Genomic DNA, 11,962 nt, shown 5'->3' on the forward strand with positions numbered 1-11,962 from the left:
ATATCCTTCACTCACTCACAGTATGTTGTTTTACCTGCTCTTAAAACACAAACAGCTGACTACACAGGTTACCAGTCAGTGGGCAGTTTCTTGAAGATCCTGCTTAACGTATCTAAAGGTAGGTAATGACTGACTTCGGCAACATCGACATGCTCATGCACACTTGTTGTCAACGTTGCATAAAGCACTTGATGTAAAATGTTTAAGAAAGGGGGTGAATATAAAATTTTACACATATTGCAATTCACCTTTATTAAACAACAGACATTTTTGATGTCACATAATGAAACCAGAAATAATAGAAAAGGTGCAATAGAAATCACAAAAACATTTTAAAGCACTTAAAAACTCGACTTTCTCCTACATGAAGGTACATTTTCTTTGTGTACTGTACCCCTTTGACCTTTACAGATCAACTTTCTGACAAACTTATTTTACAGCTTTGATTGTCATTTATAATATAATACTGTGTGACTTTTTGAATAAACCAAGGCTCAAATCCATGCCACTCCAGTCAGAGCCAGTAAGTTGTTTCCCACAAAACTTGTCTAATCTAATCTAATCTTGTGAACGTAACACACTGGGAACACACTAATTTTGCAAAATCTCATTTTTTTCTTTCCCAAAACATTATAAAAACATGGGAAGGGACACAAGGGACAAGACATACTTTACAAATTATGCACATAATGTTGTGATTCACCACGATCTCATTTGGCAACACGTCATTGACCCAATGCACTAAATGGGTATCCTTTCTCTGAGATGAGTCACTGCAAGCATAAAATACTTACACAAGTACTCATAGTCACCGTGGCTTTAAAGAGATTTAAACTAACACAAATATCAGGAGGTATCTTTACACACCTACATCTATTAAGTGGACTACGAGATATCTGTTGCGTATGATCTTGCGGCATGCAGCCTACGTTAAACATCTGATGCAAGGAGTCCACTACAGTTTTGCATCATATCCTACTCTCTATGCACTGTACTTTTTCCAACAAAAAGACTGTGCTTCCTCAAAGAGAGGCTAACATTGCAAAAGCAGCAAATGCTCAGTCCAGATACATAACGGCACACAGCAAGACAAAATTTCCACCTCGGTTCAACTAGAGTTCAAGGAAATCAAGAGGCTAAGACAAAGCGGCCCTCCAATCAGGCCAGGCTAGCACAAAAAAAACCCACTATTTTACTCATTTAGTCAAAAGGTGCTCTGAGACTAACACAGCAGGATAAACACATGTTCACTTGCTCAACCAAGTTCAGAGGTCAGCCCTATAAATTTCTCCAGAAGCATACCCTGAGATCATTATTGGTAGATGAAGCTTGACTGCACTAACACGAGGACTGTACATCATATGCCCTCAGGCAGGATCACAGAGAACACAACACACAAAAGTTTAAAGGCAGGTTGTGCAGATACTGCAGATCAATACCTTATCATGGACACCTGTGGCCCACAACTCGAGCAAAGTGATCAGAACACAAACCACTTTCTATTTCTACACAGCAAGTCTGCTTTCAAAAAAAAAAAAAACACGCAGTGGGATTTTGAACAGATTTAAAATACACATTAAAAGAGGTTTCTGGTTGAACTTTAGTTGTAATATATTTAAAATTTAGATTCATTTCATTATTCTATCATAAATGTAATTACCTGTATAAATGTTCTATGCTATCTTAACCCAGGATTCCACAAGGACAAATAAATCACCTTATTTCCTGAAATACCAGTTTTTTTTTTTATAACAATAGCTACAGCAATTCAGTACATTTAACTTATACGACTCGTGTGACTCAAACACGAATCTCTTTTACAAAATTTGATGCAAAGCAAAGGAACAGTCATTGTTTTGGATTTCTTTTGCACAGACAGTATATTACACATTCTTAATACAACAATGAATGGACCAAGATACATTTGATCTTGAGTAAATCATTCAGTCAAACTTATTACAAAGCAGTAAAAGATCATTATGTTGGTGATCAAGTCAGTAACACCACCATTCTTTATGCAGAATGCACAATTCTGCTGTTAAGAGGGTATACTAACTTAATTGTGTATATATTGTATACAAATCTCTTCAAGTAAGAGCACATACTGCCTCTCCGATGTGTCCTCGAGGCAGTTCACGTGCTTCACTTGCTGTGGACTGTGAGTTCCCTCTCAGAGCTGACACTGGTGGAGGTCGTCTCTTTACGGCTGTCCCTCAACTTCCTCTCGCAGGTGGGAGAGGAGGACGTTGTGCACTCTTCCCAAGTCCGCAGAGGGAAGACTCGAGCGGTCATGCTGGGCAGTTGAGAGTGGGCGACAAAACGGCCCTCTGTAGTTGTGAAACAGCTTTCCACAGCAGAGCTCTGCCTGGGACGGCCCTGCTTGCAGAAGATTCCGCAAAGCAAAGCTAGGAATTCCTTCCTCACGCTACGGTGCATGTAACCGTAAATGTACGGGTGGAGGCAGCACTGCAAAAAAAAGAGCACAAGGGCAACAGAGGACAGCCAAGGGGGTACAACTGTTCCGGGACTCATAGATATTGTATTCAGTATGCTGTAAGGCCCCATGCTGAGGATATATGAAGACATAATTACAAAAACTACACGAGCTGCTTTGCAGTGGTAGTGGAAACGTCTGTGCCTCACTCGAACGGGGTACCCCCTGGCTGTGTAGGGTCCATCAGGTGAACTGGCCTGCTGAGACTGAGGCTGGGGCTGCCGCTGTGGACTGCCAGGTCCCTGGAAGTCCTGAGGGCAGGGCTGGGAGTAGGATTGTGTCCGTATGGGGTGCACAAGTGCGTTTTGCCTCCGAGCTGCTCTGAACACCATCCAGTAACATCCGAGCATGATGAGCACAGGCAGCCAAAAGGAGAAAGTGGATACCACAGCAGAGTACGACAGGCTGGAGGACCACACCACTGAGCACATATTGTGATGGTGGTCAAAGTCAATGGCCCCCCAACCATAAAGGGGAGGAGTGCTCTGCAGTAAACTGAGCACCCAGGTGCAGATGATCAGGTTGGTGCCCAGGTGAGGGGTCATACGTGTGGGATAGGACAGAGGGTGGATGATGGCCAGGTAGCGATCCACAGAAACAACTATTATCGTGTTGACTCCAGCAAATGCAAAAAGGTGCATGAGCACCACCAGGGCCTGGCACAGTCGGGCATCCAGGGGCCACACACCTGGCACGGTGGCTGCAATGGCAAAGGGCATGACTAATATGGTCTGGAGTAGGTCTGCCAAGAGGAGGTTGAGGACGAAGCGATTGGCCACGTGAAGGAGCTGAGGCTTCCTCTGGAACACCAACAGAACCACCACATTCCCAAACAAGGACACACACAGTATGAGAGATATGAGCACCATCTTCACCACACTGTTAGCAGTGGAGGACCAGGCTTGGTCTTGACTGGAGCTGGTGACGCCAGGCTCCCAAGGAACGTCAGTGCAATTAGTGCCCATACCGGAAACCTGAGAGCTTGGCATTGTTGTTCCAACAGGACGGCCAACGAGTACCCGCGTGGCCTCACATCCGGCAGAGTGCTGACACGAAGTCAACTTGGTCCCATCTTCATCAGCACAGTTAGAGGAGAGAAGACCAGCCCCGGCTTTGTTTGCTTTTCAGGATGTCACAACAACAAGCCGCTATTATCCAGCTCATTCAGGTGCAGCAGCCAACATACGTCTGACATTGTTCTCGTATGCATCTCACCTAACATGGCATATATCATCCACTACATGTGAACACAGTCCAGGAGACTCATGTTTGAGTAGCCTGTAATGATGTTCTGCACTGATTCGTCCATCACCGTGATCAGCGATTAATCCCTGAACGTTTCACCCACTTAACAGGCCTTATTCTTCCTGCAGACCACATCTGCACAATGAAAAAATGGAATTTGACTGGCGACATAAATGCCGGTACCCTTCAAGCATCGAGTGGAAACGTCCAGACAGAGGCAAATATCGCGGACTGCTAATCTGTAAATGATGTAGAATACCTCGAAATGGTCAGTGATGCGATGTTTTGCTTGAGGATTCTCACACTCCTGCGCTTCGTTTTCAGCGTTTTGCCCCCCATTTCAGCGTGAGCTCCAGTCAATGGCAGCGAGCTTTCACGGCTCAGCTAACATACGCTGCGTGTCTTCACCCAGCGGGGGTCTCTCATCCAGACGAGCATATCTCTCCTCTGCTGCTCTTTTCGGATTTCATGGCAGATCAAACATTTATTATTTTATCAGCTTTGATTCCTCCTCAACAGTCTTAGGCTACTTACGGTTCGTGTCTTGTCTCCGAGGTGTCAGGGGAAGGGGGGGAAAAAAGGAAAAGAGACGCACACGCAAGGACACCTGCGCTGAAATCTCCTCCACCGCTGGAGCTTGTCACCGACCCTCCGCTCCCTCCCACCCGTTTTTCCCCTTTTGTTGTGGATGTGCGTTTCACGATCCCGTCTGTCACATGGTGCAACACCGACATACAGACGCTATCCTTATATATGATCATTGATATATAAATATCGTTATGGTGGTTGAACAAATAGCTCAGTTATTATTGTTATTTGTTCCTCTCTTCTGCATGCATGCCTGACCGCGGTGCTAATTATGTGGATCAGTATTGAAATGAATGAAACATTGAGAAATTCTTTAATTTTGTGGGTTTTTTTGTTTCCCTTTTTTTATTTTCTCCGTGCAATACAAAGCCAGATTTTACATTTGGCCATAGCCCACAGCCTCGGCCATTCTCCCAGATCTCCTTAGCAACAAGTGATTCAGTCAAATGGCTGTTTATGTGATCAATAATAATAGCTTGGCTGTCAGGGCAGACAGATAAAGTCTTCTCTGCCTCTCATCATGCACTAGAAGACTGCAATTTTCATGTGAAATATTTTTGCAGCTCAGTGCTGAAAACAGCATCATAGCATTAAAGGTTAATTCCAGTATCAAATGTGGGCCCTTTTTTGACATATTCTGGGGTCTAAATGACTAAGAGGTCCAAAAAAGACAGACCTTTCTGCTAAAAAGTACGGTTGTTTTAGTTTAATCAGAAACAGCGGTTGTATCACTCTGTTCAAAGTCACCAGACTCCTTTGACAAAACACTAGAGTTGCTGTTTGCCTCAATCAGTTAGTTTGTTTGTGTTGTTTTGTGACTGTGATGATTGAGGGGTTAGTTCGGATCAGATCTAACAAAATAACTGATCAAAGCAGTGGTAGACCAGCAACTCTAGTGTTCCATGAGTTAAAATGACTGTTTTTGCCAAAATGGGCTGGTGGCTAAAACAGAGCAATGTAAAAGCTGTTTCTGGTTAAACAAAAAAGAGCTTACTCTATAATAAAAAGTCCCTTCTCTGTAGGGTTCCTCTCCATATTGTTGTCAGCCACAGAATAACAATCTGAGCTTGTCAGTAGCGAAGGCGAGCACTTTTAGTGAGAGAAGGATCCCTCCTCTGGGGATCTCATGCACTGTACAGATTTTAGAGCCTACTGAGACATTATAGTTGGTCATTTTAGCCCATATAAACGAAAATGACTGGACTTGACTTGATGTGCTTTGACAGGGAGATTTGCACCTAAGCATTGTGTTGCATAGTTGCAGCCAATGCAGCTGCTGAGGCGACTACTGGCAACGACTTCCATTGGATCACTTCAAAACCTTTTAATAGCTAAAAAAATGTGGTAGATAATTCATATTTTAACTTAAACTCCATATTTGTTGTTGTATTGGGCTGCAGTTCTGACTGATCTGTACAAGACCTCATCAATACAACATTTTAAGAAGCACTTTGCTTAAAGAAGATACTTTTTTTGGAAAAACATAATAACTTTAACCTCTTCAGTTACTGATATAAAAAGGAAATGAGCTGCATGTCCTCCATTACTACAACTCTGTAGGGTTCATCATTCAGCCTCTAACAGGACGCTAGCTTTTGATTTATTCTAAATGTAACAGAGTGGACAGATAAATAGAACCCTAATGTACCAAGCTGAAATACGTTTTCATTGAACTTCTATTAACACAAAAAAGCACTCACATTTAGTGCTTATAAATAGCTGTATGTGGATAGCTCAGTTTAGATCAAACGACCACAACCTGTTTGTAGAATGACGTGTTTGCATAAGCCACCGTTTTTGTTGCTGGAAACACAGAAATTGCTTCACCGTTTCAGCCTTTCTAGCAAAAAAAATTTCAAAAAAAGAAAAAGAAAAAAGACTTCATTAGGATGCACATAAAACAACAACAGCACTACATTGTGCAATCCAATTAGTCTGTACCTTACACGGCCTACTAATCAACACTCGTAATTAGTCACTTTATGTCGAGCCTTTGCTCTATCAGAGCTTTCAAAAAGCCCTTTGATGTGACTCTCGAGCACCCTGTGTTTTAGATTTAGATTGCAAATGAAATACTGGTGATTGCAAAGGGGTGTGGAGATGTTCTTATGTTCAATAGAATGTGGTTCAAAGCCACAAGCCTGCTGCCTCATGGGATTATTAGACTGTGAATACAGTATGAATGTACAGTGGCCCATCTCTCCATCCATTTTCCTGTCAAGCAGCTTCTCTCTCATTCGCTGTCGCTCACTGACACCTGTTGGCCAACACACAGTGGGCAGAAAAGGTTATCTTTGCACACTCACAACTTTTGCATCACCTGTTTTGTATCTCTTCCCTTTTCTTTCTCTGTGTCTATTTTCACTTAAGTTTACAGGGGCTTTATTGACATTACTGTTTATGTACAATTATACCACATTACATTAGTGTGAATAACAATGTGGGTATCTCATCACTGTTAAAGCCACATTTATGCATCAATAATGAATCATAATATTGATAATATTTTGTTAAATATATTGTTCTGCTTTATATATCCTGATGTGAATACTTTTGTACTTTTACTTAAGTAAAAATTAAAATACCCGACTTTTACTTAAATGCATGATCTCAGTACTTTTTCCATGTCTGGAAATTAAACCCGCTTTCCTGTACCTGGGACTGTTTTTAAATGCTATTTCTTGTCAATTTAAAGATTGCAAGAAGAATGTGACATTTGAACCATTGTCTTGTTTTCATAAGATCAGTGTTAGAGTTAACAAAGATTATTTTACAGTGTCTCAGTCGCAATAATTTCATCATTTCTTTCTCACTGATGCAAATCAGTAAATGGATGCCTAATTAGCAGTAAGTCAATCAGTTTGCCATTGGAGAACTCTTAAAGGATGCATACAGATTATGTCAACAAGCTACATCACCCATAATGAGCTGAAATGGACGCGTCATGCAGTAGCAGAAATGTGACTAATCAAAAACTATATTATTTCGTTAGTACAGCAATAGTCTGTGAAATCGCTTCAGACATTTTTCTGTCAGCTGTAGCGAGAGCTCAATAGAGGATAAATACAGGTCATGTTCAATGCAGGAATGTACTTAATTAACATACTCTTTAGGATTGGAGGGAACACAACATCTGTTTAATTGATTAATTGAAATTCCTTTGTATTACAGCTTATACATTTCAAAGTGTCTTTTCATACGCAAGATGAATGTTGACATGTGCTTTGTGTGGTCAGGAATTAAAGCGGAGAAATTTTTAAAGCACCTGGGATGCGTACAAGCTAAAAAACACGCCGCACACATGCACATACTGTATATGTTCAAGCAAGGGTGCAGTGAGGAACTGCAGAGAGAAATCTCTCTGTAAACAAACAGATGACAAAAAGATTGAGAGGAACTATCACAGCACTGCTCTCTAAAGGGAGCCTTTCATTTTATTGCACAATGGCAGTTGTCTCCGAAGCCCAAACAGTTTAGAAGTAATTACTAGTGTTTTCCCCAGAAGGTGATTACTTTGCCACACTTGGCAGCCATTGTCAGTAGCCGGGCACCACACTCATCAGTCGTACAAAGGGGAGAAGTGCTCGATTGATGATGAGCCCTCTGTGGCTCGAAGAGAATTTAAAGTACTTGTATGAGGCTCTTTCAGGAGATTAACTTGCAATAAGGGCTACCTGCCATGGACACATTCCCTGTATTCATGGTGCTGACACAAAGACTTTTTTAAGAGGGGCACAGCTGCATGAAAGCAAATGGCGAATGGGGATAATAGTCACAAAAGACAACAAACCTCAAGTGTAAAGAAATAAAGTGTTTTTTTAAGATGGGAGGCTTCAATTCAAAGCCAGACCATTCCTTCTTTTGACCATTGAGGATCCGGCCACTCCACCACCCAAGGCCCCAGTCTAATTATTTTAGGACAAGACATGTTATGGTGCAAAGTGGCAAAAAGAGAGCACTCGGGACCAAAGTGCACTTTAATTCAATCATTCTATTGGACAGATTCCCTCCTTCATATGGACGTCACACACCAGTAAGCTGGCACAATCGGGAGGCTCCTGGCGAGGCCTCAGGCCCTTTCGGCAGACACAAACATCACATGCACTTGTAGATAAGAGTAAACGTACAAGTAGATAAGAGTAGATGTCTTATTTGCTGGTGTATTTTGCAAAAGATTACAATTGTGTGAGGAGGTTTGGTTTTTTTTCTTTTCTTTTTTTTAATCAGGAAATTGTAGAAATCTTCAAAGGCAGATTAGACCAGAGCCACAGGGGCCCAGATCTGATTCCATTCATTAAGCAGAAAGAGAGAAAGAGAGTGAGAGAGAGACCGCATGTGTCCTTGCTTGCCTAAATGTGAAAATTGCTCATGCCATTATTTCAGATGAGAAAGTGGGAACTGAATGGATTTGCTTTAATATAGCAGACATGGAATACCACATACAGAGAGACACGGGGGAGGTGGGGTGGGGGCTAGACTTCTTTGCTTTTGCTCACATAGTGGAAAGGCCCTGACAGGTGTGCTTTTGTATGCGTATGTCTGTGTGAGGGTGAGGCAGATTGTGTGTGTGTGTGTGTGTGTCTGTATGTGTGCTTGTGGACGTGAATAAACACAGACATGAAGTGCGTACGTGTGTGTGTGCGTTTGTGAGTGTGTTAAGCTCTCCTTGTTCTGGTCGTATAGCAGGCCAGGATTCAGTGCTGACCTTCGTAAGAATCAGACTAACTGGTCCTGAGAGGGAGACAGAGCAATTTTACAATATGTGGAACGAAAAGCCAGCTGTAGTTGATGAAGAAAATAGCATTTAAACAGCAATTACAGCAAGCAACTGGATTCTTACCACTATTTTGGAGGTTTCTGTTGTCTGGATTTGTTGCCAACTGTGCAAGAAAGTCAGCAAACTTTGCTTGCATCTCAGATCTTTGGTAAGAAAATTTAAATCGTCTGCTTTTATGTTTGAAATTACTCAGTGTTTTATTCAGTATTTTCTTAAACAAATTCAAATATGTAAAATGTTTGTGTGATGCCAGGCCTCGCAATTAAAAAGAAAATGCCGCTCTGCCACGCACGCCTGTATGCCAGCTCCCACCTCCTCCGAAACTTAGGTGTGAGGAGGCATCGCCTCTTTAATTTTGACATCAGTGCCACAGTCAATGAAGTGAATGACATTTAAAGGTCAGAGGTCACCTCACCCAATTTAGTGACCAGAGATAAGAGATCAGAGTAATCCCAAAGCTGGATAACCTCTTTGTTCAAGGTCTATTGTTATAAATGTAAAAGATAAATTACATGTGCTACTTTATTTATATTTATACCTCTACATGCATATATATATATATTAAGATACATTGCTCAAGAAAAGCGGAACAAGTTTTCTAGATGGGCTTTACTTTTATTATGGCAGCTGAAGACTGATGCAGTTTTATATTTGATCCACTAGATGTCAGGATTTGCCTAGTAACAGTCGACTACCCCCCACCCTTCACCAACACCTGAGGGGGAAACTTGTGAGTAGCCTACACATGGTGTGACAGCTTCCCCAGGAAGCTCGGGTGACATTTGCCTCACTTAATGACACAAGCTAATTAATCATTAGCTGTCCCAGAGGTATTGCTGTTTGAGAGGCTTTGTCGTGCCTCTCCCCAGTAGGGGGTCCCAGCCTCAACATGTTATGTATGCATAACTGCCTCATCCCACGCTACAACATCTTAATTCTCACCCGTTTAGCTAGTTTGACTGAAATGCACTCGTTCTTTTCATCCCTTCATCTCGGATAAAGTATAATCTGCTGAGAGATAGAACACCTTAATTTTTTTCTGCCTCTTAGCGGGCCAAGGAGTCTCTCTCTTCCTGCGTAAGGAAGGGCTAGACTGGTGTTGTATTTGTCTGCAGTAGTAAAGAGGAGAGATTTTATTGATGGCTGATTGGGTAGACATGGGGATGGGGGTTTAGATTTTCTGCATCAATGGCTTTAACCACATCACTCTATCAAGGCCCAATGGACACTTTCATAGACGATTAGTATGAGTAGTATTCCTGTCTTTCTTTAAATGATCATCCTTTGCTGTACTTGTTCTCTAAACCAGTGGTGGCAGAAGTTTGGTCAAAAGTTGGAAACGTAAAGGAAGATCACTCTCTCGACTCTCGTCAATGTTTTATTGTGGCTCTGCTTGAGTAAACCCAAGGTGATAGAGTATTTGAAATTTAAGTGAATGTGTATATGAACCCAAGCTAACAGGGCCATATGGGTTATGAGTAATTATCTCTCATGGGATGAAACCCTGTGTAGCCAGTATTTGAATTCAGCAAGAATGTGCGAAAAGTCTTTGTGAAACATGGAGAAAATGAAATCTGCCCCCTCTATGTGTTTCTGCCCCCTCAGCATCATTACTGCCTCCCCCCTACCGGGACTTAGGCTGGTTTTGGACAGACCGAATCTGTGCATGTCATACCGGGGGGCTCCAGGTGATGCACTCAGGTTCCCCCTTTGCCCACCAGAGAGGAGTGTGGAGTAGTGCGTACGTGCATGGGGCCATTGGGGGCACTCATTGATGAGGACCTGGGCTGCAGGAGGGCTTTGAAAAATGTTAGAGGTTTTAGGATGAGACTCTAGGTACCCTTGGGATACCGTGACCCCTGACACCTGCTCGCTGGCCCTTGTGCTTTGTTCTGTGACCTGAGAACGGTGCGTGCATGTGGTGAGATACAGGACAGCTTACAGCTAATTCAAAAGTTTCATCTGAACACAAGTTGCAGTAGTGAGTCACCAAATGATTGCTGCACCCTTAAGTACTATTGCGTGTCCACTCTATAATGGCATTATCACTGTATCTGTTGCACATGTTCTTACATTTTTTTTTCTCTGTACTTGACTGTAATGCCTGCCTCCACTGCCATCGTCAGTAATGGCAGTCATTATAAAACACGGAGCGGCAACATGTTTAAATGCTATCTTTGTAATTCATTTTCTTTAGTGATGATAACATCATACAGTATATTTGACCTGTGCTGGCTTTGCATGCAAGTTGTAGCTCCTACATCAAAAACCATTCTTGCAGTCCAATACATGCACGGTTGAATAATTCCATTTCACCAGAGCGCCAACTTATTGAAATGCAAGGGAGTACAGGGTGAGGCTTTAGCGCCCCTGCTCCGCCATGTGCCATTTAAAATCAGTTGGATATACTACACAAGATCCTTCATTTCCACTCTAATCACGGGCGAGATTTCATTCTGCCTAGAACCGCCACTGTAATTCTGCTAATACAGAACAAACATAGCCCCTTTCATGATAGCAAAAATAAAAAGTAAACTTAAGTTATGATCCATAGTGATGAGAAAGACGTCTGTAAAACAAGCACTGGTCCTTGAGTAAACCCATCATCCAAAGATGAGAGCCACTGAGGTGCATTTATATGCTATTATTGTGCTCCCACTATGTCACCTTGATGAAACTCTACATGATTAAATTTTCTCTGTTACGTTTAAAATGGAGCCTACTAAAGAAAATCTTTGTGCAAGACATCTAAGCCTTGACCTTGCGGATACAGACGCTGCAGTTTCCACAGTCCTAGCAGGAGGCCTTTGGACAAGATACATGAAGAGACAACAAGAACCTACTGTTCTCTGACTATA

The 11,962-nt window shown here is 42.2% G+C and overlaps 1 protein-coding gene across 1 annotated transcript; it reads right to left on the bottom strand.

Moving 5' to 3' along the window:
- Positions 1 to 1,688: 1,688 nt before the first annotated feature.
- Positions 1,689 to 4,381, bottom strand: gpr101 (G protein-coupled receptor 101). Its single transcript, XM_046407211.1, has one exon. It carries the CDS (start codon positions 3,481 to 3,483, stop codon positions 2,143 to 2,145), a length of 1,341 nt encoding a protein of 446 aa, XP_046263167.1. The 5' UTR covers positions 3,484 to 4,381; the 3' UTR covers positions 1,689 to 2,142.
- Positions 4,382 to 11,962: the final 7,581 nt, after the last annotated feature.

This window comes from Scatophagus argus, chromosome 12 (assembly GCF_020382885.2).
Source record: "Scatophagus argus isolate fScaArg1 chromosome 12, fScaArg1.pri, whole genome shotgun sequence".
Taxonomy (NCBI): Eukaryota; Metazoa; Chordata; class Actinopteri; family Scatophagidae; genus Scatophagus; species Scatophagus argus.